The 23,254-nt window shown below is 42.9% G+C and overlaps 1 protein-coding gene across 3 annotated transcripts; it reads left to right on the plus strand.

Moving 5' to 3' along the window:
• Nucleotides 1–293: 293 nt before the first annotated feature.
• Nucleotides 294–22,304, plus strand: LOC106600937 (26S proteasome non-ATPase regulatory subunit 11). Of its 3 annotated transcripts, XR_006769159.2 has the most exons (13): nt 4,652–4,790; nt 12,906–13,007; nt 14,982–15,178; nt 15,510–15,567; nt 15,810–16,004; nt 16,434–16,578; nt 16,774–16,897; nt 17,096–17,221; nt 18,151–18,186; nt 18,375–18,426; nt 18,698–18,840; nt 20,541–20,700; nt 20,981–22,304. XR_006769159.2 is itself a non-coding variant. In XM_014192735.3 (12 exons), exons 1-11 carry the CDS (start codon nt 383–385, stop codon nt 18,838–18,840), a joined length of 1,230 nt encoding a protein of 409 aa, XP_014048210.1. In that variant the 5' UTR covers nt 294–382; the 3' UTR covers nt 20,541–20,973. The 3 variants fall into 3 exon arrangements, 2 of the variants coding, with proteins under 2 accessions (XP_014048210.1, XP_014048209.1); XM_014192735.3 differs by lacking the exons at nt 4,652–4,790; nt 20,981–22,304 and adding an exon at nt 294–434 and having other exon boundaries at nt 20,541–20,973; XM_014192734.3 differs by lacking the exon at nt 20,981–22,304 and having other exon boundaries at nt 20,541–20,973.
• The last annotated feature ends 950 nt before the right edge of the window (nt 22,305–23,254 follow it).

A 23,254-nucleotide genomic window follows, 5' to 3' on the forward strand; every position in this document is an offset into this window, starting at 1 on the left:
GAAATAGTGTCACATGTATTTGCAGTGCATTGAATTCATAAAAAAGGGGTGAAATGAATACCCCGTGAAAGTAACCGCCCCGTCCGCTTTACTTCCGTATCATGTCCCCATAATCTCTTGACTGGGCTTCAAGATTATATCATCAAATTCATGAAAACGCGGTAATTTAAGATATATATAAATTATATTCGATTCCTTTAATCAAAATATTTGACACTCAAGAAGTAAGACACTTCACCGAAAGTTAGAAAAGTCTAATTTGAACTACAACCCCCACAGTTTTGTTACAATACTGGAAAGTGCCTGCTCGCGCAGAGGACAGTGGCGCACCGCAGTTTCTTCCAATTCTAAACCTTTTCGACATGGTTTATTACGTGTTCATATGCGATCGGGGGAGAGAGGGGCCCAGAGCCAGTGGCTGGGGATACAGGATGGTAAGAACCCACTATACAGGCCGTTTCCTGTGTTTTATATTAGATTACGCGTGTTGTTGTTTTTTACTGAACGTTGCCAACCAGTAGGCTACTTTTTGAAAATGCAAAAAACAAAACATATATCCAACCAGTATGCTGTCGAAAGAGAGACATTGTAGACAGCTTGTGGAAGTTGTAGTGAATGTGTGTAGTTAGAAAGAAACGGTTGTAGCCTTTCGGCTTCGTGCTTGTTCTTGGCCATCAAATATGTAGAAAATCGGCAAATGATAAGTAAATTCACCCGGAGACACGTATACATCTTAAATGACCGCGTTTTCATGACTTTGATGATGCACATTTTAGTCTCATTCTTACCCTACAAAACAAATAAACGGAAGTGAAATTGACTTGTCACTTTCATATTATATTAATTATATTAATTGGCCTTCATTTAAGGGTTCTGTTTTTAATAAAGCAATTCAATTTTGAACTATTTAACAGTTTAAAATAATTATAAACGTTTTAATTTAATCCATTCATTATTTAATCCCAGTCCCCATCCCCGCAGAAGGCCTTTTGTCTTTTGGTAGGCCGTCATTGTAAATAATAATTTGTTCTTAACTGACATGCCTAGTTAAATAAATGTAAAATAAAAAAAATATTAATAAAATATTCATTTAAATGACATTTTATTCAATCCAGTATCCACACAGAGGTGCCAGCTCTCATCTCTTCTAGAGTTCTCCCATCTGATCTGTGATTTTAGCTGGCAACCATTAGTTTCCTGGCCTCTCTAACTTCTAGTACCATGGCGAGTACACCCGAATGGTTGTCGGATTTGGAGATAGAGTCAGGGGAACCCATAGAGGTCAGTAAGAAGGTGGGCATGGAAAAGGGAAGAAAGTGGAACATATAAATATGGAGTGCTGCAGAAGGAAATTGAACATGATGAGAGTGAGGATGAATTAAATTCGGTGGCAGATGTGGTGAAGACCGCCGAGTTTGAGCCTTGTCCTGATGGTGATAAAGATTTTTGGAGAGAATGGATCCTTGCCTTCTGGCTGATATGTGTTGTCAGAAGAGGTTGGAGAATGTTGGGTCAGTGAAAGTTTCTGCCATCCAGAGGGAGCATGTGCGCCGAATTACGTGACTGGGGACAAGAACTGTGACTTGCTTTCCTCTCCGGAGCAGGGCACCGTTGAAAGGAGTGATAACTGGAGTGGCGTTAAGTGTTGAAGAGGATCAACTGAAGTCTGTGACACCTGCTGTTTGGTGAGATGCAGACCCAGTGGAGAGCGTGGTAAAACAGAGAAGACACTGTCTGTACTATTGAGTTTTGATACAGAGTCTTTACCAGATAAGGTCAAGATAGGATGTGCCAGTTATCCCGTGAGAGCATTGATACCAAATCCATTATGGTGTTTTAGATGTCAAGCTTATGGTCATGTGGCAGCAGTATGTAGTAGGGATATACCTAAATGTGAGAAGTGTGCAGGAGGACATGAGACAAAGGAATGTGTAGTATCGGCAGAAAGATGTGTGTAAAATATAGGGTACCCATGGTGCTGGAGATCAGAAATGTCCAGCGAGAGAAAGGCAGGAGGTTGAGGTTGCCAGGATCAGAGTAGTGCAGATGGTGTCGTATGCTGAGGCAGTTTAGAGAGTAGTAGAGGAAGATGGGTCCAGGTTGAGGTATCCTAAGAGGATCCCTGTGAATAGGATGAGACCAATAGAGAATGATAGGAATAACTTGCTTCAGTAAGGTTGTTTTTTTGGCATTCGTGGCCATGGTTGTGAATTGTACTGTAGGAATGGAATGTAAATCATAGAGGATAGATGTTGTGGTGGCGGCAACAGAGAAGTATTTGCGTGTACGAGATTTTACAGCGGAAGCATGCAACTATAACATTTGTTTACAGACCGCCATAATACCAAAGAAGAAGAAGTGTTGACTTTGCCATGATTCATACAATGGATACAAATAAATGTAATATTTGAGACCACTCTCTCATCAATTAATTGTATAATGTACACACATACGATTTCAGATTGTGAGTTTGTGATATTGGCAGTGGTGATTTTAGCATGTCAATCTTGGTGGGGCAAACTCAACCAAAATGTTTTAGATGCATGCCAGCAAAGCCACTGCACAACACAACACAACCCTAAACAACACATTCATTGCATTATAACAGTGACAAATGGTGCCCACAAACTGTTAGGGCTTACTTAAAGCTGTCCCAACAGCAGAGCTTTCTTTTCAGCACCATGAAGTGAATCCTTACCACTGCTACACCTGGAGTGTTGTCTTGCAGCGAAACAGTTCAATCATCCTCATTTACTGCCTTTAAAAAAAAAACATAGCTGAGATGGCTGACTTGCTTAAACAAATGTGGTTTCTACTGGAAATTGAGATATACAAACTATGGCATAAGGGGACGATGGCAGATAAGAGGCAATACGTAATTTTGATTAAGACATTAATGAGCAAGCTAAAACAGACGTAGTCAATATAACTACTTGGTCAGCACTTTTGAAATGTACAGCGGCAGAATTCAGAACATGGGCCGTTCTTACAGTATTCTCCCTGTACACCAAGTCAGAACCGTAGGATAAATAAAGGGGGCATATAAGCAGACAATGAAAGCGCTTACAATTTTCGATTCGATTTCTCTAACACAGGCTATAGGCTACATGTGCACCACCAAGTCAGAACAGTAGGCTAAGTTATGTGGGGGAAAGGGACCAAATTATTAGGGTGAGTCACATGGGCTATTACTTTCTTAGCTACAGTATAAATATCTCCCTGGCATATTACATCATTTATGCAGCAGCATACAAGACATTTTTGGACTCACCTTGTTGTGCTCACTTGAACAGGACAGTGGCACGGCGGTCCTTCTTGTGGGTAAATTTTGCCATCAAACTTTGTCATTAAATCTGACATTCTCTGGATTTATGGTGCTTTCAAGACAACTGGGAACTCTGGGGGGAAAAAAACAAGGTTGAATCATGACGTCAGTGATCTTCAGGTCGAAACTTTAGAAAGAGGCCCGAGTTCCCGACTTTGAATTCCGAGTTGGCTGACTCTTCAAAACATATTTTCACAGTTGGTGCTCGTTTTTTTCCGAGTGTCAAGTTGTTTTGAACGCAGCAGAAGTCATGCTGGATTGACAGCATGGCAATGTATTCTACCTTTTCTGGCCCATGGTGTTGAATGTTTATTCTTTTAAGCTTCATATGACAAAGATTGAAAAGCATTTGCCAATAGATTGTCGACTTGATTCATGATGATAACTGATTGTCTAGCTTGCTGGCTAAGATTTTGAAAGTATGATGTTGACATGATCAGTCCAATCAAAGCTACCGTAGATATAACGTGATTTGATGTAATTTTATCTGTGGCCAATGACCTTGAGCCTTCTTGGATGGGCACTTCTAACCTTACTCTATGGCAGCGTGCAAGGGGCTTGAATTTTCGAGCTCTCCCCGTAGATTTTGCGGTGACGTAGTGTTCCCATGAGTGACAGAACCACCAAGTCAGAATCATGGCACAACTAGAGAACATTACTTTTAGTTATTTTTTTATTTTTTTTACATTGTTTGTAAACTGATATGTGACATATATTAATGCCAAAATAACATGTAAAACAGGCGGGGCTCAAGCTAAACAGGTGGGGCTTAAAATGAATGACTGAATGACTGGTCGCCACTTGATATTGGGGTTAAGAAACATGTTCATTTAGACATAAACTTTTATAAACAATGGCATGTTGACACTGTCATGTTGCTCTGAGCTTTGCTGTAGGAAAACCACAACAGTGTCGACTTTCGGCTGTCGCAGATGCACCTCCCCCGCTTCACTCATTGCTTTTTGTCAACTCAAATGCGTAGTAAAATAGAATTAAAAAAAGAATAAAAAATGTAAACCTCCCAACCGAAATTCTCATTAAAATAAACCTCACTAAGGGTTCACTGGGAAACGGGCGATTCCTATCCTTTACACACACATGGAGATGTCCATAACCCAGACCAATGAGAACCTGTGTTAGGAGGTTTACATTTAGTTTTTTTTTATTTTAGGGCGATAACTAGCCTCGTGAAACCAGTCTGCTAGCCTAGGAGACAACATCAGTGGGTACTAGGCAAGGTATTTCTCTGTCTGTGAAACATAGGATACATATTCCAGTCCAGTAGGTGGCGGCAACCGCCATTTAACTTCAAAGGAAAAGAAGGGGAAAGTTGATTGACAGACCGGAAACAACCTGTCATTGAGAGGAGGCAAGATGGCAGCCGCGGCAGTGGCTGAGTTTCAAAGAGCCCAGTCTCTTCTCAGTTCAGACCGGAATGCATCTATCGATATTTTACATTCAATAGGTAAGTATACAGCTGCAACGTAACTTGTAGTATCCAAGTGTCTCGGACGTGTAGATTATCGCAAAAACAGTCCCTGTCCATGGGTTAGAGCAGTTAGCTAGCTAATTTTGCTAGCTACCGTACTCTATAGCTCAATGACCGTACCGGGCTACCGGCCTATCCCCATTGGTCACAGTGAGTCAGCAGCAGGGAGACCGGTAGCTAGCATGCTATGTGCAATTAGCTAGGCAACGTTAGTTAGCTACCCCTTTGCTTGCGCATTGCATTAATAACTAGCTAGCTAAATGGAAGAAAATTCGGACACAGACAGACGTGATTCCAACCTTATACCCATCGACACAACATCGCGGGACCTTCGGGAACGTTTCCCGAAGCAGACTCGACAGACCAGATCGGGATTTGGGGTGTGAGAATGCTACACAGACCGGTGTGGATTATAGTAGTGGTCAACAACCTTTTCTGAGTCAAAATTCAAGCCGAGATCTACCGCTCTGATTTTTGTTGTTGTTGCATGACTTAAAAAAAGTAAGTCTATGCAAAATGTATCTATTAATTTTAACCTATTAAATATACACATCTACCCAATGTTTTGAACTATGTGCAGTAGGCTATTGGACCTAAACATTATCACGGCATTTTGGCTTTACTTGAATTGCCCTGCCAATACACTGTTCTTCTCAGACCAGTTTTTAAGAATTATATAAAAAAATCGAGGCTATATGATCACACTGGTAATATATCAGTTGTATTACTCCTGAAGCACAGCTGAGTGAGCATACATTTAAAGAATTACCTTTTTTTCTATTTTACTGGGCTGATGGTGCCTGTTTCTGATGGTCAGTCTCAGAGGAGGGAGAGGGCAACAGAGTGAGGCTCTACCTCAACATCCCTCCGCTCTCCACTGCCACCGACCAAAAAGGGTCACTGTCTTCCTGCTGATAGCTAAACTTGAGTCCCACCGCACACATTCATGTTGTTACTCCTATGACCAGAGAAAGCTAAATATTCCTCCATATTAAAAAAATACTTAAGCCCCTAATAATAACAATGCAAGCCTATCGATACACTTTCCTACTCATTCATTGCAACTGCAGTGCTGGTTGTAGTGCGAATGGAAGTAGGGAGAATGCACATTTTATTGCTTATAAAAGTGTTGAATAGAAAGTGTTAGTAAAAACTTTTAAACATAAACTCAATCTTTGTTGTATTCGTTGAGTCTCTAGTCATGGTTTTGAAATCTCACAGTATCAACTTTGTTGTAGCTTTATTTTACGCCTGCTAAGTTACTGCAAACACGGTAATCTGAGCCATCCGATTGGCCAGTGGTAGGCCTATAGGGCACTTGATTTGCTCCCACCCGGCCTGCCAAGAAGGCAGAGTTTGTACCTTCAGACTGGAGAACGACCGATATACAGAGTTTTTGGGGTCAATGAGGCCAATATTCCCAGAGACAGCCATGCACAGTGCATTCAGAAAGTATTAAGACCCCTTCCCTTTTTCCACATTTTGTTACGTTAAAGCCATATTATAAAATGGATTAAATCAGTGTACACACAATACAGTAAATGAATATACACACAATACCCCATAATCACAAAAAGAAAACAGGTTTTTATAATTTTTTTGCAAATTTATAGCAAATAAAAAAAATAAAAACATACCTTATTTACGTAAGTATTCAGACCCTTTGCTATGAGACTCGAAATTGAGCTTAGGTGCATCCTGTTTCCATTGATCATCCATGATGTTTCTACAACTTGATTGGAGTCCACCTGTGGTAAATTCAAATGATTGGACACAATTTGGAAAGCCACACGTCTGTCTATATAAGGTACCACAGTTGACAGTGCATGTCAGCAAAAACCAAGTCATGAGGTCGAAGGAATTGTCCGCAGAGCTCCAAGACAGGATTGTGTCGAGGCACAGATATGGGGAAGGGTACCAAAAAATGTCTGCAGCATTGGATGTCCCCAAGAACATGGTGGCCTCCATCATTCTTAAGTGGAATAAGTTTGGAACCACCAAGACTCTTCCTAGAACTGACCGCCCGGCCAAACTGAGCAATCGGGGGAGAAGGGCCTTGGTCAGGGAGGTGACCAAGAACACAATGGTCACTCTGACAGAGCTCTGTAGTTCTTCTGTGGAGATGGGAGAAGTTATCAGAAGGACAACCATCTCTGCAGCACTCCACCAATCAGGCCTTTATGGTAGAGTGGCCAGACGGAAGGCACGACAGCCCGCTTGGAGTTTGCCAAAAGGCACCTAAAGGACTCTGACCATGAGAAACAAGATTCTCTGGTTTGATGAAACCAATATTGAACTATTTAGCCTGAATGCCAAGCGTCACATGCTGTGGGGATGTTTTTCAGCGGCAGGGACTGGGAGACTAGTCAGGACTGAGGGAAAGATGAACGGAGTAAAGTACAGGGAGAACCTGCTCCAGAGCGCTCAGGAGCTCAGACTGGGGCGAAGGTTCACCTTCCAACAGGACAATGACCCTAAGCACAAAGCCCAGACAATGCAGGAGTAGCTTCGGGACAAGTCTCCGAATGTCCTTGAGTGGCCTAGCCAGAGCCCAGACTTGAACCCGATCGAACATCTCTGGAGAGACCTGGAAATAGCTGTGCAGCGATGCGCCCCATCCAACTTTCTTTTTTTTTTAACCTTGATTTAACTAGGCAAGTCAGTTAGAACAAATTATTATTTACAATAACTGCTTTCCCTGGCCAAACCCCAACTCTGATGACGCTGGGCCAATTGTGCGCCACCCTATGGGACTCCCAATCACTGTCGGTTGCGATACAGCCTGGAATCGAGCCAGGGTCTGTAGTGACACCTTTAGCACTGACATTTAGTGCCTTAGACCGCTGCACCACTTGGGAGCCCATGGGAGAAACTCCCCAAATACAGTTGTGCCAAGCTTGTAGTGTCATACTCGAGACTAATTGCTGCCAAAGATGCTTATTTACTGAGTAAAGGGTCTGAATACTTATGTAAATGTGATATTTCAGTTTTGTTTTTTCAGACATTTCTCAAAACCTGTTTTTGCTTTGTCATTATGGGGTATTGTGTGTAGATTGAGGGGGGGGGACAATTGAATCCATTTTAGAATAAGGCTGTAATGTAGCAAAATGTGGAAAAAGTAAAGGGGTCTCTAATCAGTCTTAGTTAACAAAATTCTAAACTTAATTAATTGCCCCAGCGGAGAACATACGCCATATTCTTTATCATTCTGTCAGTGCCATTTTTGTTTGTTTTTGGACAGTAATTTCCTCCAAGTTAAGTGGGTCTCATATTGCACATTTTTCCCGTTATAAAGGGTAGTAGAATTGCATGAAATGTTTATAAAGGGCCAACTTTTTCCTGTGTGAAGAAATGTAGTCTCTGATATATCCTATAGTCTAGGCCTACTCTAAGACACTGCTTCGAACAGTGTGTTCCATAATGCAATTAGTGGGAAAATAGCATTGTGAGCGGTTTCATGTGACATATGTAGATATCCTCTAAATAGGCCTATACAACAACTAGCATTGGTGGCTAATAAACTCAGCAAAAAAGAAACGTCCCCTTTTCAGGACCCCGTCTTTCAAAGATAATTTGTAAAAATCCAAATAACTTCACAGATCTTCATTGTAAAGGGTTTAAACACGCTCAATCCCTCCATCGGTGCTCAAACTGTCTGCAATAGGATGTGAGAGGCTGGACTGAGGGCTTGTAGGCCTGTTGTAAGGCAGGTACTCACCAGACATCATCAGCAAAAACGTTGCCTATGGGCACAAACCCACCGTCGCTGGACCAGACAGGACTGGCAAAAAGTGCTCTTCACTGACGAGCCGCGGTTTTGTCTCACCAGGGGTGATGGTCGGATTCGCATTTATCATCAAAGGAATGAGCGTTACACTGAGGCCTGTCCTCTGGAGCGGGATCAATTTGGAGGTGGAGGGTCCGTCATGGTCTGGGGCGGTGTGTCACAGCATCATCGACTGAGCTTGTCATTGCAGGCAATCTCAACGCTGTGCGTTACATGGAAGACATCCTCCTCCCTCATGTAGTACCCTTCCTGCAGGCTCATCCTGACATGACCCTCCAGCATGACAATGCCACCAGCCATACTGCTTGTTCTGTGCGTGATTTCCTGCAAGACAGGGATGTCAGTGTTCTGCTATGGCCAGCAAAGAGCCCGAATCTCAATATCATTGAGCACGTCTGGGACCTGTTGGATCGGAGGGTGAGGGCTAGGGCCATTCCCCCCAGAAATGTCTGGGAACTTGCAGGTGCCTTGGTGGAAGAGTGGGGTATCATCTCACAGCAATAACCAGCAAATCTGGTGCAGTCCATGAGGAGATGCACTGCAGTACTTAATGCAGCTGATGGCTACACCAGATACTGACTGTTACTTTTGATTTTGACCCCCCCCCCCCCCCCCCCCTCCTTTGTTTTTGTTCAGGGACACATTATTCAATATCTGTTAGTCACATGTCTGTGGAACTTGATCAGTTTATGCCTGTTGAATCTTATGTTCATACAATATTTACACATGTTAAGTTTGATGAAAATAAACGCAGTTGACAGTGCGACAACGGTTCTTTTTTTCCCCCTGAGTTTATGACTTGGAGTGTATCTTTGGCAGTGGTGGAAAAAATATGCAATTGTCATACTTTGGTATAGATACCTTTTTTAATAGAACGTTTCTCAAGTGAAAGTCAGGGGTACACTCAAGCTCTCGGACATAATTTACAAATGAGTCTGCCTGATCAGAGGTAGTAGGGATGATTACGTGTTCTCTTGAAGTGTGTAAATTGGACCATTTTCATATACTGCTAAGTAACGAGTATGGGTGTCAGGGAAAATGCATGGAGTAAAAAGAACATTATTTTCTTTAGGAATGTAGTGAAAAGTTAAATACCCCAAAAACTACTTAAGTAGTACTTTAAAGTATTTTTACTTAAGTACTTTATACCACTGGCCTTTGGCTACTGGACAAGGATTTGATTTGAAAACCAATAGAACATAAAATAAAAAGTCTATTGATTTCAATGGCATATGGAAGTCTTTATAAAATTATTGCCTGCACATTTGGTTGGACTTTGGCTAGGCTACTTTGAAGCAAGGTAAGACATGCCTCATGTTGTGAAACGTTCTGGTTTCAAACAATTAAGTATGCTTTTGAAATGCATACTGCCTCCAGCTCATTGCAAAGTGGTGACGCACTGAAGCCTGCCTAGTTGCCATGCATTTGAATGGGAAGCGTACTTCAATTACCAGTTGAGAGAAGGGAAAAAAAATTCTATTTTTAATCGTGGACAGTTTAAATTTTTTTTAAATTTTATATATATATATATATATATATATATATATATACTGCTCAAAAAAATAAAGGGAACACTAAAATAACACATCCTAGATCTGAATGAATGAAATCTTATTAAATACTTTTTTCTTTACATAGTTGAATGTGCTGACAACAAATCACACAAAAATAATCAATGGAAATCCAATTTATCAACCCATGGAGGTCTGTATTTGGAGTCACACACAAAATTAAAGTGGAAAACCACACTACAGGCTGAACCAACTTTGATGTAATGTCCTTAAAACAAGTCAAAATGAGGCTCAGTAGTGTGTGTGGCCTCCACGTGCCTGTATGACCTCCCTACAACGCCTGGGCATGCTCCTGATGAGGTGGCGGATGGTCTCCTGAGGGATCTCCTCCCAGACCTGGACTAAAGCATCCCCCAACTCTTGGACAGTCTGTGGTGCAACGTGGCGTTGGTGGATGGAGCGAGACATGATGTCCCAGATGTGCTCAATTGGATTCAGGTCTGGGGAACGGGCGGGTCAGTCCATAGCATCAATGCCTTCCTCTTGCAGGAACTGCTGACACACTCCAGCCACATGAGGTCTAGCATTGTCTTGCATTAGGAGGAACCCAGGGCCAACCGCACCAGCATATGGTCTCACAAGGGGTCTGAGGATCTCATCTCGGTACCTAATGGCAGTCAGGCTACCTCTGGCGAGCACATGGAGGGCTGTGCGGCCCCCCCAAAGAAATGCCACCCCACACCATGACTGACCCACCGCCAAACCGGTCATGCTGGAGGATGTTGCGGGCAGCAGAACGTTCTCCACGGCGTCTCCAGACTCTGTCACGTCTGTCACGTGCTCAGTGTGAACCTGCTTTCATCTATGAAGAGCACAGGGCGCCAGTGGCGAATTTGCCAATCTTGGTGTTCTCTGGCAAATGCCAAACGTCCTGCACGGTGTTGGGCTGTACGCACAACCCCCACCTGTGGACGTCGGGGCCTCATACCACCCTCATGGAGTCTGTTTCTGACCGTTTGAGCAGACACATGCACATTTGTGGCCTGCTGGAGGTCATTTTGCAGGGCTCTGGCAGTGCTCCTCCTGCTCCTCCTTGCACAAAGGCGGAGGTAGCGGTCCTGCTGCTGGGTTGTTGCCCTCCTACGGCCTCCTCCACGTCTCCTGATGTACTGGCCTGTCTCCTGGTAGCGCCTCCATGCTCTGGACACTACGCTGACAGACACAGCAAACCTTCTTCCCACAGCTCGCATTGATGTGCCATCCTGGATGAGCTGCACTACCTGAGCCACTTGTGTGGGTTGTAGACTCCGTCTCATGCTACCACTAGAGTGAAAGCACCGCCAGCATTCAAAGTGACCAAAACATCAGCCAGGAAGCATAGGAACTGAGAAGTGGTCTGTGGTCCCCACCTGCTGAACCACTCCTTTATTGGGGGTGTCTTGCTTATTGCCTATAATTTCTACCTGTTGTCTATTCCATTTGCACAACAGCATGTGAAATTTATTGTCAATCAGTGTTGCTTCCTAAGTGGACAGTTTGATTTCACAGAAGTGTGATTGACTTGGAGTTACATTGTGTTGTTTAAGTGTTCCCTTTATTTTTTTGAGCCGTGTGTGTGTGTGTGTATATATATATATATTTTTTTTTTAAACTGTCCACGATTTAAAAATCGCATTTTTATTTATATATATAAAAAACTTTTTTTTTTTTTTTTTTTTTTACACACATTGCCTTTACAATTGTTGCAAATTGATTGGGCTTATTAAAGCTGCTTGAGTTGTATCAGAAGCTCTCGCGCTACATTGACTGGTATTTCAATTAAAGAATAGGCTAAAATGCATTATTTCGTGGCTACTGTTAGCTAGCATGAGGACAAAAACGGCAGTTCACTTAAAATTAGCAGTCGTTCAGTCTTATGTAGTAGATGGGACAATTCTGAATACAATGCCATTTATAATCCCTTGATTTCCAAACCATATCTCATGCCGGCTCAGCTGTGTTAATCTAAGTAAAAGGCATTCCCAACTCTTTACTGTAGCGGAATGTATAACATTTAAATAATCTAGCTAGCTACATTTCTTTTCTTTTTAGTTTCTTTTGATTTACACATTTTTAAACTTTTGATCTAGTTTCGTTGGTGGAGTTTAAACACTTGATCGACGTATATATCATTTAGTGTAATTGTCTTTAGGACAGCTGTTTTTAGTCAAGACTTTCGTGTTTTTAACGTTAAATGTTGTGTTTGTGTATGTAAGTTGTTTTGTCTGAAACACTGTTCCCCCTGCTGCTATTGGACCAGGTCTCTCTTGGAAAAGAGATGTTATCTCAATGAGAAAAACCTGTATAAATAAAGGTAAAATAAAAAATCTAGCTAAATGTTAGCGAATGTGATGGCTATCTGACAAATGCCTTTTTCTAACCTTATATAGCTAGCTAAAGTTAGCCAGATAGCTAGCGAACATTACTGAAATTACTAACTAGCTACACATTTTTGTTGGTAAATAGAGCCAGCTAAATCAGATTTATTGACAGCAGAAGCTCAACAGACAGTGGCTGAGCCTTTGTTACATTGACTGCTAGCGAACTAGGTCCAATGTTGGACCCAGGGATGATTTCCCCAGCTAGCTGTCAACTGAAAGCAGTGACTTATAAATTAGCATCCCCACTGTGATTGACAACTGATTTTTTTCTTCTCCACATATAGCCTAGATGTTGCCATCTATGAAGCTAGGTCTATGTGTAAAAGGTTGTGTTGTCAATGTCAACAAGTTTTCTTCCATTTTTTTGTTCCAGTAAAGCGGGACATCCAGGAGAGCGATGAGGAGGCAGTGTGTGTCAAAGAGCAGAGCATCCTGGAGCTGGGTGGTCTGCTGGCTAAGACGGGCCAGGCTGCAGGTGACATATCCTTCCTCCGATTTCAGCTGGATAAGTGCTCATTCAGAGTAGACACATCACCTCTACTAGAGAATGATGTTTACTAGGCTTGTTACGATACCAATATTTTGCAAACAAAACAATACAATACCAAGTATCACGATACCGAGTAGTATCGCGATACCATGGCGGAAGAAAATCTGTGGCCTAGCATCCTGTTCGCCCCATCCCCCAAAAACCTGTCACGGAAATTCACACTTAAATTCAAATGTGTTGTATAGAGTAGAACTTCACACTGTTCAGTGTATAATATAATACTGCATAGAATGGCTGATTTGCAAAGGCCTACCTGTGATTTGGCTGGAGGAATGGGAGGAAGGAATATACATCAGTGGAGGCTGCTGAAGGGAGGATGGCTCATAATAATGGCTGGAAAGTTGCAAATGGAATGGCATCGAACACATTGAAACCATGTGTTTGATGCCATTTTCACGATCCCGTCCTCCCCAATTAAGGTACCACCAACCTCCTGGGATATACATACATAATGGTCTGCATGTCATTGTGTCAGTAAGGGGAAAACACTGCATGAAACCTTTACTCTTCAGTTAACACTGACACACACAATCCCTCCCTTCCTCACACACACTGTCTCACTCACAAACACACACATTGAAACTACTCCCAACTTTTAAAACATTAGGCACCAAACCGATTTTTAAGGAGCACCAAAAATAGATTTTTGATATAGTTTAGCCTTACATTAGGCCTATATGCGTCCTACCTTTTTGAAGCCCATTTCATGAGTAGCAGACCCTTTTTCTTCCTGTGCCAATCCAATTTGCCTAAACCTACTGTCAAGCTACCAGGTTGTTAGCTATCTAGGTAATATAACTGAACGTTGTTTGTTATCAAATCAATAATTTGCGACCTGGGATTAGATTAGAACGCCCCGTGACATGGATTGTGAAATTATATACAATCTCTGCGAATCCCGTTAGAAAGAAAAAAGGCATCTCCAGTAAAATGGGTTGTATTTGTTGAACTGTTTAGGCTGCAGACGAGCCTTTTCTTTGCTGTAAAGCTGCAAGCATGCCTGTCGCGAAGCGGTGCTCCATTTCCCCTCTCTGACACTGAGGCTGCATGACAGTGAACTTCAAAAGTCTACTCAGACTGGTCTGTGCTCTTGGTTATAACAGGCGGCGAAATGATATCAACATTGCTCACTTTGCGCGCTGCTCCAATGTAATACATGTACAGATCTAACAGAAGACTCATCAGGGTCTGGGTCTGCATCTCTGCTCTATCACGGTAAAATTCTATAACAAAAAAAAACTGATGGAGGAATAGATGTGAGTGAAAAGCGGGCGGAGAGAAGCAGGTGTGTGAGGTCCGGTAGGGTCTAGGGGATGGTGCTGGGTGATTACAGCTGCCACACGTGATGTGCGCATGAAATTGAAGTGGATATTATTAGACCTGCCCATACAAGAGACTAGTGGCTGTTGCTTCAATTCAACTGACTTTATTAACAATGCTGACTTTTATAAAGATTTTATAACAGGTTCTTTTGATCGGTAGGGCTGAAAAGGTCAGTAGTATCATATGAAACGGTACTACGTTATTCTAAAATGTTGGTATCATGACGTTTTGGTACCATGATGGTACCGGTATACCGTGCAACACTAATACTGATTAGTGTTTTCATGATCTTCAGTATGGCTAGGAAACAAAACACGATGCGGACTAAATTGCTGACAAATGCTGTGGCAATTAACTTTTTCTATAATGTCGGTGAGAGTGACTGTGACAAGTTTCTCCTTGACGGTACGCAAGTTTGAGATTGATTACATTGCATGCGGACTGCCCAGAATGACTTATCTACAAATCACCTTGCGTCCCAAATACCTAGTCGTTGTGATCAACATTAGGTTTTCTGCTCCTCACCTTGGCTTGCTTAAACTGATCCCCCTCCAACCTGCTGTCTGTGTCCCTCAGAGCTGGGCGGTCTCCTGAAGTATGTTCGGCCGTTCCTGAATTCCATCAGCAAGGCCAAGGCGGCGCGGCTGGTACGCTCGCTGCTGGACCTGTTTCTGGACATGGAGGCAGCTACAGGCCAGGAGGTGGAGCTGTGTCTGGAGTGCATCGAGTGGGCCAAGGCTGAGAAGAGGACATTCCTCAGACAGGCCCTGGAGGTGAGGAGCGGGAGAGGGGACCCCACTGGAAGGGAGCTGAGGGGGAGCACTGACATGAGGGGTTTGGTTTGCCTCACTAGATGGTTTACAGTGGATGGAGATCAAGCCTGTCTTAGGGTTCTTGAGTCTATTTCGCTGTATGTAGTGCTGCAGCCTTTGCTGCAAGGGCCATTGGTGGATCTTGACACATTTCAATTCTGGAATTAAGTTGAAATTCCAATTGAACAATTTTGATATTTTTCTTAAACTTGGACCTCTGGTGGTGATGACTATGTTAAAGATGGTTCCAGAGGTGGTGCTATCCTTGACTTTGTCTTCTCTCTCTCTCCAGGCTCGTCTCATCTCTCTGTATTTTGACACAAAGCGGTATCAGGAGGCGCTTCATCTAGGTGCGTTGATTTGCTTGTTTGTATAGAAACTGGAAATATTAATCACAGCAGAAAGAGCTGAATATGATTACAGTTGTTATTCCTAATAAGTGCACATCAGATACATGTTAACTCCGTTTTATACACGTCAGTTGACCAGTCCCAATTAAAGTACTTAGGCAGGGAATTATTTTTATCTGCCAACTCTGGCTTGGTGTACTCATTCATGTCTCCCTCCCTCCTTCCATCCCTCTCTCCCTCAGGCACCCAGCTACTTCAGGAGCTGAAGAAGATGGATGACAAGGCCCTGCTGGTGGAGGTGCAGCTGCTGGAGAGTAAGACGTACCACGGCCTCAGCAACCTGCCCAAGGCCCGTGCCGCCCTCACCTCTGCACGCACCACCGCCAACGGCATCTACTGCCCGCCCAAGCTACAGGCCGCCCTGGACATGCAGTCAGGTCTGCTACGCTCCATCCTCTTCCCCTACAACACCCACCACTAGTTCAGTCTTATGTCCACTGTATAGGAGTGACCTCTGCCGTTTTTTATTTTTTATTTCTGAACATTTTATCTGTGTCATTTTAAAGCATTTTACAGTGGTAGGAAATCAGCCAGCTCTTCCACATCCACCAAGCATAAAGGCGTGGATCCTAACTCGACATAGTTGTAGGTTGGCCTTTTCTGGTTGCGCAGAGGTGGCCATGCAGTGTTGTTGAGGTATTAAGTCCAGTTGTACATCTGATTTTCATTTTTACCTCATTGCACTCATCTGGTGCACTGGGTCTAAATCAGTCCCTGATTAGAGAGCAAGAATGACAATCAGCATTGCAACAGGATTTGAGGTGCAGATTTTAGTATCCCTGGTTGATGACCTCAACCTCCTACAGGGATCATCCATGCAGCAGAGGAGAAGGACTGGAAGACGGCCTACTCTTACTTCTACGAGGCCTTCGAAGGCTACGACTCCATCGACCACCCCAGAGCGATCACCGCTCTCAAATACATGCTGCTCTGCAAAATCATGCTCAACCTGTAAGCAGCTGAGCGCTCAACTCTGTGTTGTGTTATCATGATCGACGTGTAATCACGATATACTTACGCAATATATAACTTTCGAATTTGAGTAAATATGCAGCACAACAGTTAGTTATGGAGTTGGTTATGTGTAGATGATAAGAGCTTTAGAGGAAAGTTGATGTCTTGGATGAGTAACCTGTTGTCTTGTAGTCCTGAGGAGGTCCAAGGTCTTGTCAGTGGAAAGCTAGCCCTGCGGCACGCCGGGAGACAGACGGACTCTCTGAAATGCGTGGCGCAAGCCAGCAAGAACCGGTCGCTGGAGAATTTTGAAAAGGTAAGAGCATGTCGAGTGAACTGAATAACATCGATGAACAGATGCAATTTTTTCGGTTGCTGTTTTTATCCCTATGCGTTGTTTATCCCCTATTGTAGGTTCCGCAACACCTGTTTTACATCTTTACTTTCTCCCCTCCCATCTATATCCTTCTATTTGACCCATTTCTCACCTCTATTCCCCCCCCCCTCTCTCCAGGCCCTGACAGAGTACAGAGGTGAGTTGAGAGATGACCCCATCATAAGCACACACTTGACCACGCTCTATGACAACCTGCTTGAACAGAACCTGATCCGTGTCATCGAGCCTTTCTCCAGGGTACAGGTGAGCTTACAGCTGAGCGTTTTGTGGAGGGTGGGGGCATGCTTTTCAGTCCAGGACTAGGCTTTTTTTTGTTCTTGTAAAATTCCTTAAGAATTCATGAAGTCTGTAAAAACCCGAATTTCTGTGTTTTTTTAAAAAAAGTAGTAGGCTTGAAAGAGAGCGACTCTCCGTTTTGGGCCAATCTGTGACCCACTAGCACCTCCCTCGGTAAGAGGGGAATGAGGCAACCTCAGTTACACCCAAGGGAACTTTATTGCTGTACACACTCACAGCAGACAGGGAATAGTAATGGGAAGGATGTGGATCTGTAAGATAAGCAGTAATGAATAGGCTGTACAAAATTAGCATAGCATGAATCCAATACATTAGCACAGCAAGAGCACTGGTAAGGACTGTATACATCTAAAGAACTGTATAGGTCTAGGCTATATAAGCAAACAATTATCATTAACTACTACCAACAGTAAATAGTAAGCACACACACACACGTTAGAACAATAACAACAACTCAGTTCTGCTCGAACTCTATCCCACAAGTCCACTCAGAGGAGTGAACAGACACTGGCCTGTACAGTCAGAGGAGTTGTCAGGTGTCCTGCCCCCTAACAATGTACCCCTTAGCAACCCAGGTCATGTGTTCGACAGGCCAGTTTATTGTACTCCTAGGGTCGTGGGGGTTGGGGAGTGGAGTGTGCAGCTTGAAAGGGATGTGAGATGCTGATAAGTCACTGGCAGGGAATTCATAAGGCTATTTGTGAAAGGCTAGTATTTGTTTGGCTTTGTTCAGCTTGGATTTTTCGTCTTGTAAAATTCTTTACAAATCCTTAGTCTGAAGTTCAAGTTGCTCTCTTTCTAAAAGTGTCTATTTGTTTTGCATTGTTGAGCTTGTGTTCCAGAACACTGACAAGTGTTGTTCTGTCTCCCCACAGATAGAACACATTTCCACCCTCATAAAACTCTCCAAGGTAAGTCATCGCTTATTACATATTATTTATATTTTGCCTTGCCTGTTTCCTTTCTTAAAATGTTGCTCTGTTGACTGAAGCAGTAATGTCGAAGAAGAAATAAATATATCAAGCATTGGTGTTCTTTTTACCCCATTCATGGTGTGTGTTTATCTGTATGTCGATTTGGTTTCTTCACTTCTACACAGGGAGATGTCGAGAGGAAGTTGTCACAGATGATTCTAGACACAAAATTTCACGGTAGGTGTCTATGATAGTGAAAAATGTGAACACATACACTTCTATGTAGTTATTTGGACAGTGAAGCTAAAACTCGCCGACCAATCTAAAAGTTTTACTTTTCAAATAAATACATGGGGGAGTTTAAATCCAGATTTCCTCCTCCCGTCATATTAGTCCCATAGTTGTTGGTAAAATGTAATAATTAACTTCAAGTTCAAAACATTTTTTAGGTCTTTTTTTGTTGCCTTTATGTACCTACTTGAAACTATCCCTCCACCTCTCTCTCTAGGTATTTTGGACCAAGGCGAAGGTGTGCTGATCATCTTCGATGAGCCTGCAGTAGACACAACGTATGAGGTGGCCCTGGAGACCATTCAGAACATGAGCAAAGTGGTGGACTCACTCTACAACAAAGCCAAGAAGCTCACATAGGTCAGTCTGTCCCATGAGCCCACTAGCAGAATTGGAGTGATATAGAATAAATGTACAGTACCAGTACAAGACACCTACTTATTCAAGGGTTTTTCTTGATTTTGACTATTTTCTACATTGTAGAATAATAGTGAAGACATCAAAACTGTTAATTAACACATATGGAATCGTGTAGTAACTAAAAAAGTGATAAACAAATCAAAATATATCTTGTTTCTTCAAAGTAGCCAACCTTTGCCTTGATGACAGCTTTGGACACTCTTGGCATTCTCTCAACCAGCTTCACCTAGAATGCTTTTCCATCAGTCTTGAGGGAGTTCCCACAAATGCTGAGCACTTGTTGGCTGATTTTTCTTTCACTCTGCGGTCCAACTCATCCCAAACCATCTCAATTGGGTTGAGGTCGGTTTATTGTGGAGGCCAAGTCATCTGATGCAGCTCTCCATCACTCTCTTTCTTGCTCAAATAGCCCTTACACAGCCTGGAGGTGTGTTGGGTCATTGTCCTGTTGAAAAACAAATGATAGTCCCTCTAAGGCCCAAACCAGATGGGATGGGGGATCACTGCAGAATGCTGTGGTAGCCATGCTGGTTAAGTGTGCCTTGAATTCTAAATGCGTCACAGACAGTGTCAACAGCAAAGCACCTTCATACTTCACGGTGGGACCCACACATGCAGACATCATCCGTTCACGTACTCTGCGTCTCACAAAGGCACGGCAGTTGGAACCAAAAATCTGAAATTTGGACTCGTCAGTCCAAAGGACAGATTTCCACCGGTCTTGTGTCCATTGCTCGTGTTTCTTGGCCCAAGCAAGTCTCTTCTTCTTATTGGTGTCCTTTTAGTAGTGGTTTCTTTGCAGCAATTTGACCACGAAGGCCTGATTCACGCAGTCTCCTCTGAACAGTTGATGTTGTTACTGGAACTCTGTGAAGCATTTATTTGGCCTGCAATTTCTGAGGCAGTTAACTCTAATGAACTTATCCTCTGCAGCAGAGGTAACTTTGGTTCTTCTTTTCCTGTGACGGTCCTCATGAGAGCCAGTTTCATAGCGCTTGATGTTTTTTGTGACTGCACTTGAAGAAACTTTCAAAGTTCTTGAAATGTTCCGCAATGACTGACCATCATGTCTTAAAGTAATGATGGACTGTCATCTCTCTTTGCTTATTTGAGCAGTTATTGCCATAATATTGACTTGGTCTTTTACCAAATAGGGCTATCTTCTGTATACCACCCCGACCTTGTCACTACACAACTGATCGGCTCAAAAGCATTAAGAAGGAAAGAAATTCCACATTAAGCTGGTTGCGAGAAAGCGAACTAGTGTGCAAAGCTGTCAAGACAAATGGTGGCTACTTTGAAGAATCTAAAATATATTTTGATTTAACACTTTTCTGTTGGTTACTTCATGGTTCCATCTGTATTAGTTCATAGTTTGTCTCCACTATTATTCTACAATGTAGAAATAGAACAAATAAAGAAAAACCCAGGAATGAGTAGGTGTGTCCAAACTTTTGACTGGTACTGCATGTGGAATATGTGTACTTGTTATGTATGACAGCCCTGGGACGGTTTCCCGAACACAGATTATCCGCTTTTAATTGAGTATGCGATTTAGTCCATGACTAGCTTGATCTGTGTCCCTAAATCTGCCGCTCCAGCCAGCCAGTTAATCACATTTCCATTTTCTCTTTCCACAGAGGAGACCACCTGTAACCCAGCACAGAGCATGTGAAGCACTCTGGGATGGGGAGGGGTGTTCGGACTCAAACAACCCAGCAAGCAAATAAACCAACTGACCAACCCACAAACTGACATGGCTAGGCTGTCGCCCCCCCACCCCTCTTCAATTCAGACTGGGTACATTTTTTTAACTGTTTCCCCCCCCCAATGAACATTACAAGTACTGGCATCTCCATCACAGGTTTCTATGTTCCTCAGCATCGCCCTCCTCCCTTCCTTGCTGGCCATCAGGGAATCTTGTAAAGAAACAAACATCTACATAACATGTATGATACATATAGGTCTCTGAAAGAGTGTAATTGGTGGGCTCACACTGCCTAAAGGTTCAGTTCTGTTGCCAAACAACCTGTGTTCTTGCCTTCATCTCCCCCCCCCCCCCCCCCCCCAACACACACAGACGGCAGTCTGGGTCTGCTGGCTTTGGGCCAGAGTGGACAGAGAACGGACCACTGTCCCTGCGAACACGCCACAGGAAAAGGACACAGTCATCGCCACACCGTTTCATAGTTCCCAGAGCTGGGTCAATATTATTTGTTTTATCCTGCCTGGGGTACCAGGAGGGTGTGGTTTCCCTTTTTGGGACTTTTCTATTGGTTCCAGCTCAATCGAGAACAGATAAAGTACCTGATATGATCTCTAATACTATTTGAATCCAGGTCTAATTGTTTCCCTCCCTGCCTCTAATTCCAATTTGTACATAATGTTGCCAGATGTCTCTGCCAGGCCTGTCATGCTAACACTCTGCCCCCCCCCCCCCCCCCCTTTTAATATATATATTTAACACTAAATGAGAATAAAATAAGCCCCCAGTGTGCTTTTGTGAGTGGTGGTGGAAACGATTGACCTGGTTGTATGGATTGTGACTGGCTGACTGACAGGGAGAGTGAGTTGTTTTTTTTTATTCCTCATGTATTCAAGACTGTGGCTCATTTGCTGAAAAATATAAAAGCTGTAAGGTTTGGGGACTACGTTTTGCAAGGACTACTAGTCTACCATTTCCCATATGACATAGATAAAAGACAAGTGCTAATAAATGTTGAATGTCACAGCTTAATTTTCTGTTTGGAGGAACTAAACTAGATGGACTATTATCATCTTGACTCTCTGTTTTTGCCCATTGCCTATTACAATAATCAAGAAATACCTTGGTTTTTCCTCAAATCTATCAGGTCTCTGTATATAGATTTTTATCTTGCATATGTCATCAGATTCAGCATATTTGCTGCATTTATCAAGGTAAATGAATTGTTCCATTTTAGACAACTCGAACATAAGCAAAAGGTGATTGGACAGTCAGCGCTACAGCGAGTCTGGGGTCTGTTCACCAAACCATTTTACCCAGCTAGGGCATCTTGACATAGACCAGTGGGTCTCACATGGCACATTTCTAATGAATGTCATGATGTAGCTACACTTCAGACACCAGGGGGCGCTATTTGATTGGGATTTTCACAAGTGAAATTGTTTTAGTTGGTCAAAGATTGTGGGGGGAAAATAATCTCTTTAGGTTGACTAATTTGTTCAAATATGTCTGTTTTTAAATCCTTCACGCTTTGCTTGAGCCATGTTCGTATTTGAATTCATGTGCATACTGTCTGACAAAAGTAGTATGGAATTATAGGCTACATGCTAATTCAAGGAACATTTCCCTCAAATCAAAGTTTGTCAGATGTTTTCAGACTTCAAAAGTGGTTTAACCTAATAAATAAGACTGCATTTTATATCACCTAATTAATCTTTATGGAGCCACTTAGGTGTCATGGTGGAGAAAAATGAACAGCCAGGCTAATCTATGTTTTATTAGTTCCCTCCCTTCATTGTATTTTCATATGCCTCTGAATCATAAGGGCAAATGATAGTAAAGGGCATGCAAAATCATTAAAGGTGCAAATATGGTATAATGACGCGCTCTCATCCCTAGGCAGGAATTCCGTCTGGCTCTGCTTCATGACCTTTAAATGTTCTAGATCTGTACTTCGGAGGAGTTGCTACCTCAGTTTGTATGATGGCAATTTGCATATACTCCAGAATGTTATGAAGCGTGATCAGATGAATTGCAATTAATTGCAAAGTCCCTCTTTGCCATGCAAATGAACTGAATCCCCCCAAAAAATTCCACTGCATTTCAGCCCTGCCACAAAAGGACCAGCTGACATCATGTCAGTGATTCTCTCGTTAACACAGGTGTGAGTGTTGACAAGGACAAGGCTGGAGATCACTCTGTCATGCTGATTGAGTTTGAATAACAGACTGGAAGCTTCCAAAGGAGGGTGGTGCTTGGAATCATTGTTCTTCCTCTGCCAATCATGGCTACGTGCCGTCATCATTGCTTTGCACAAAAAGGGCTTCACAGGCAAGGATATTGCTGCCAGTAAGATTACACCTAAATCAACCATTTATCGGATCATCAAGAACTTCAAGGAGAGAGGTTCAATTGTTGTGAAGAAGGCTTCAGGGCGCCCAAGAAAGTCCAGCAAGCGCCAGGACCATCTCCTAAAGTTGATTCAGCTGCAGGATCGGGGCACCACCACTACAGCGCTTGCTCAGGAATGGCAGCAGGCAGGTGTGAGTCCATCTGCACGCACAGTGAGGCGAAGACTTTTGGAGGATGGCCTGGTGTCAAGAAGGGCAGCAAAGAAGCCACTTCTCTCCAGGAAAAACATCAGGGACA

Source organism: Salmo salar, chromosome 03 (genome assembly GCF_965601325.2).
Source record: "Salmo salar chromosome 03, fSalSal1, whole genome shotgun sequence".
NCBI classification, from domain to species: Eukaryota; Metazoa; Chordata; class Actinopteri; order Salmoniformes; family Salmonidae; genus Salmo; species Salmo salar.

Excerpts from the sequence above, each read along its gene's own strand:
- LOC106600937 (XM_014192734.3), top strand. The coding sequence starts at position 4,700 with ATGGCAGCCGCGGCAGTGGCTGAGTTTCAAAGAGCCCAGTCTCTTCTC. Across the intron at positions 16,005-16,433 it reads CGCCCTGGACATGCAGTCAG|GGATCATCCATGCAGCAGAG; the intron begins GTCTGCTACGCT and ends AACCTCCTACAG. Across the intron at positions 17,222-18,150 it reads AGCCTTTCTCCAGGGTACAG|ATAGAACACATTTCCACCCT; the intron begins GTGAGCTTACAG and ends GTCTCCCCACAG.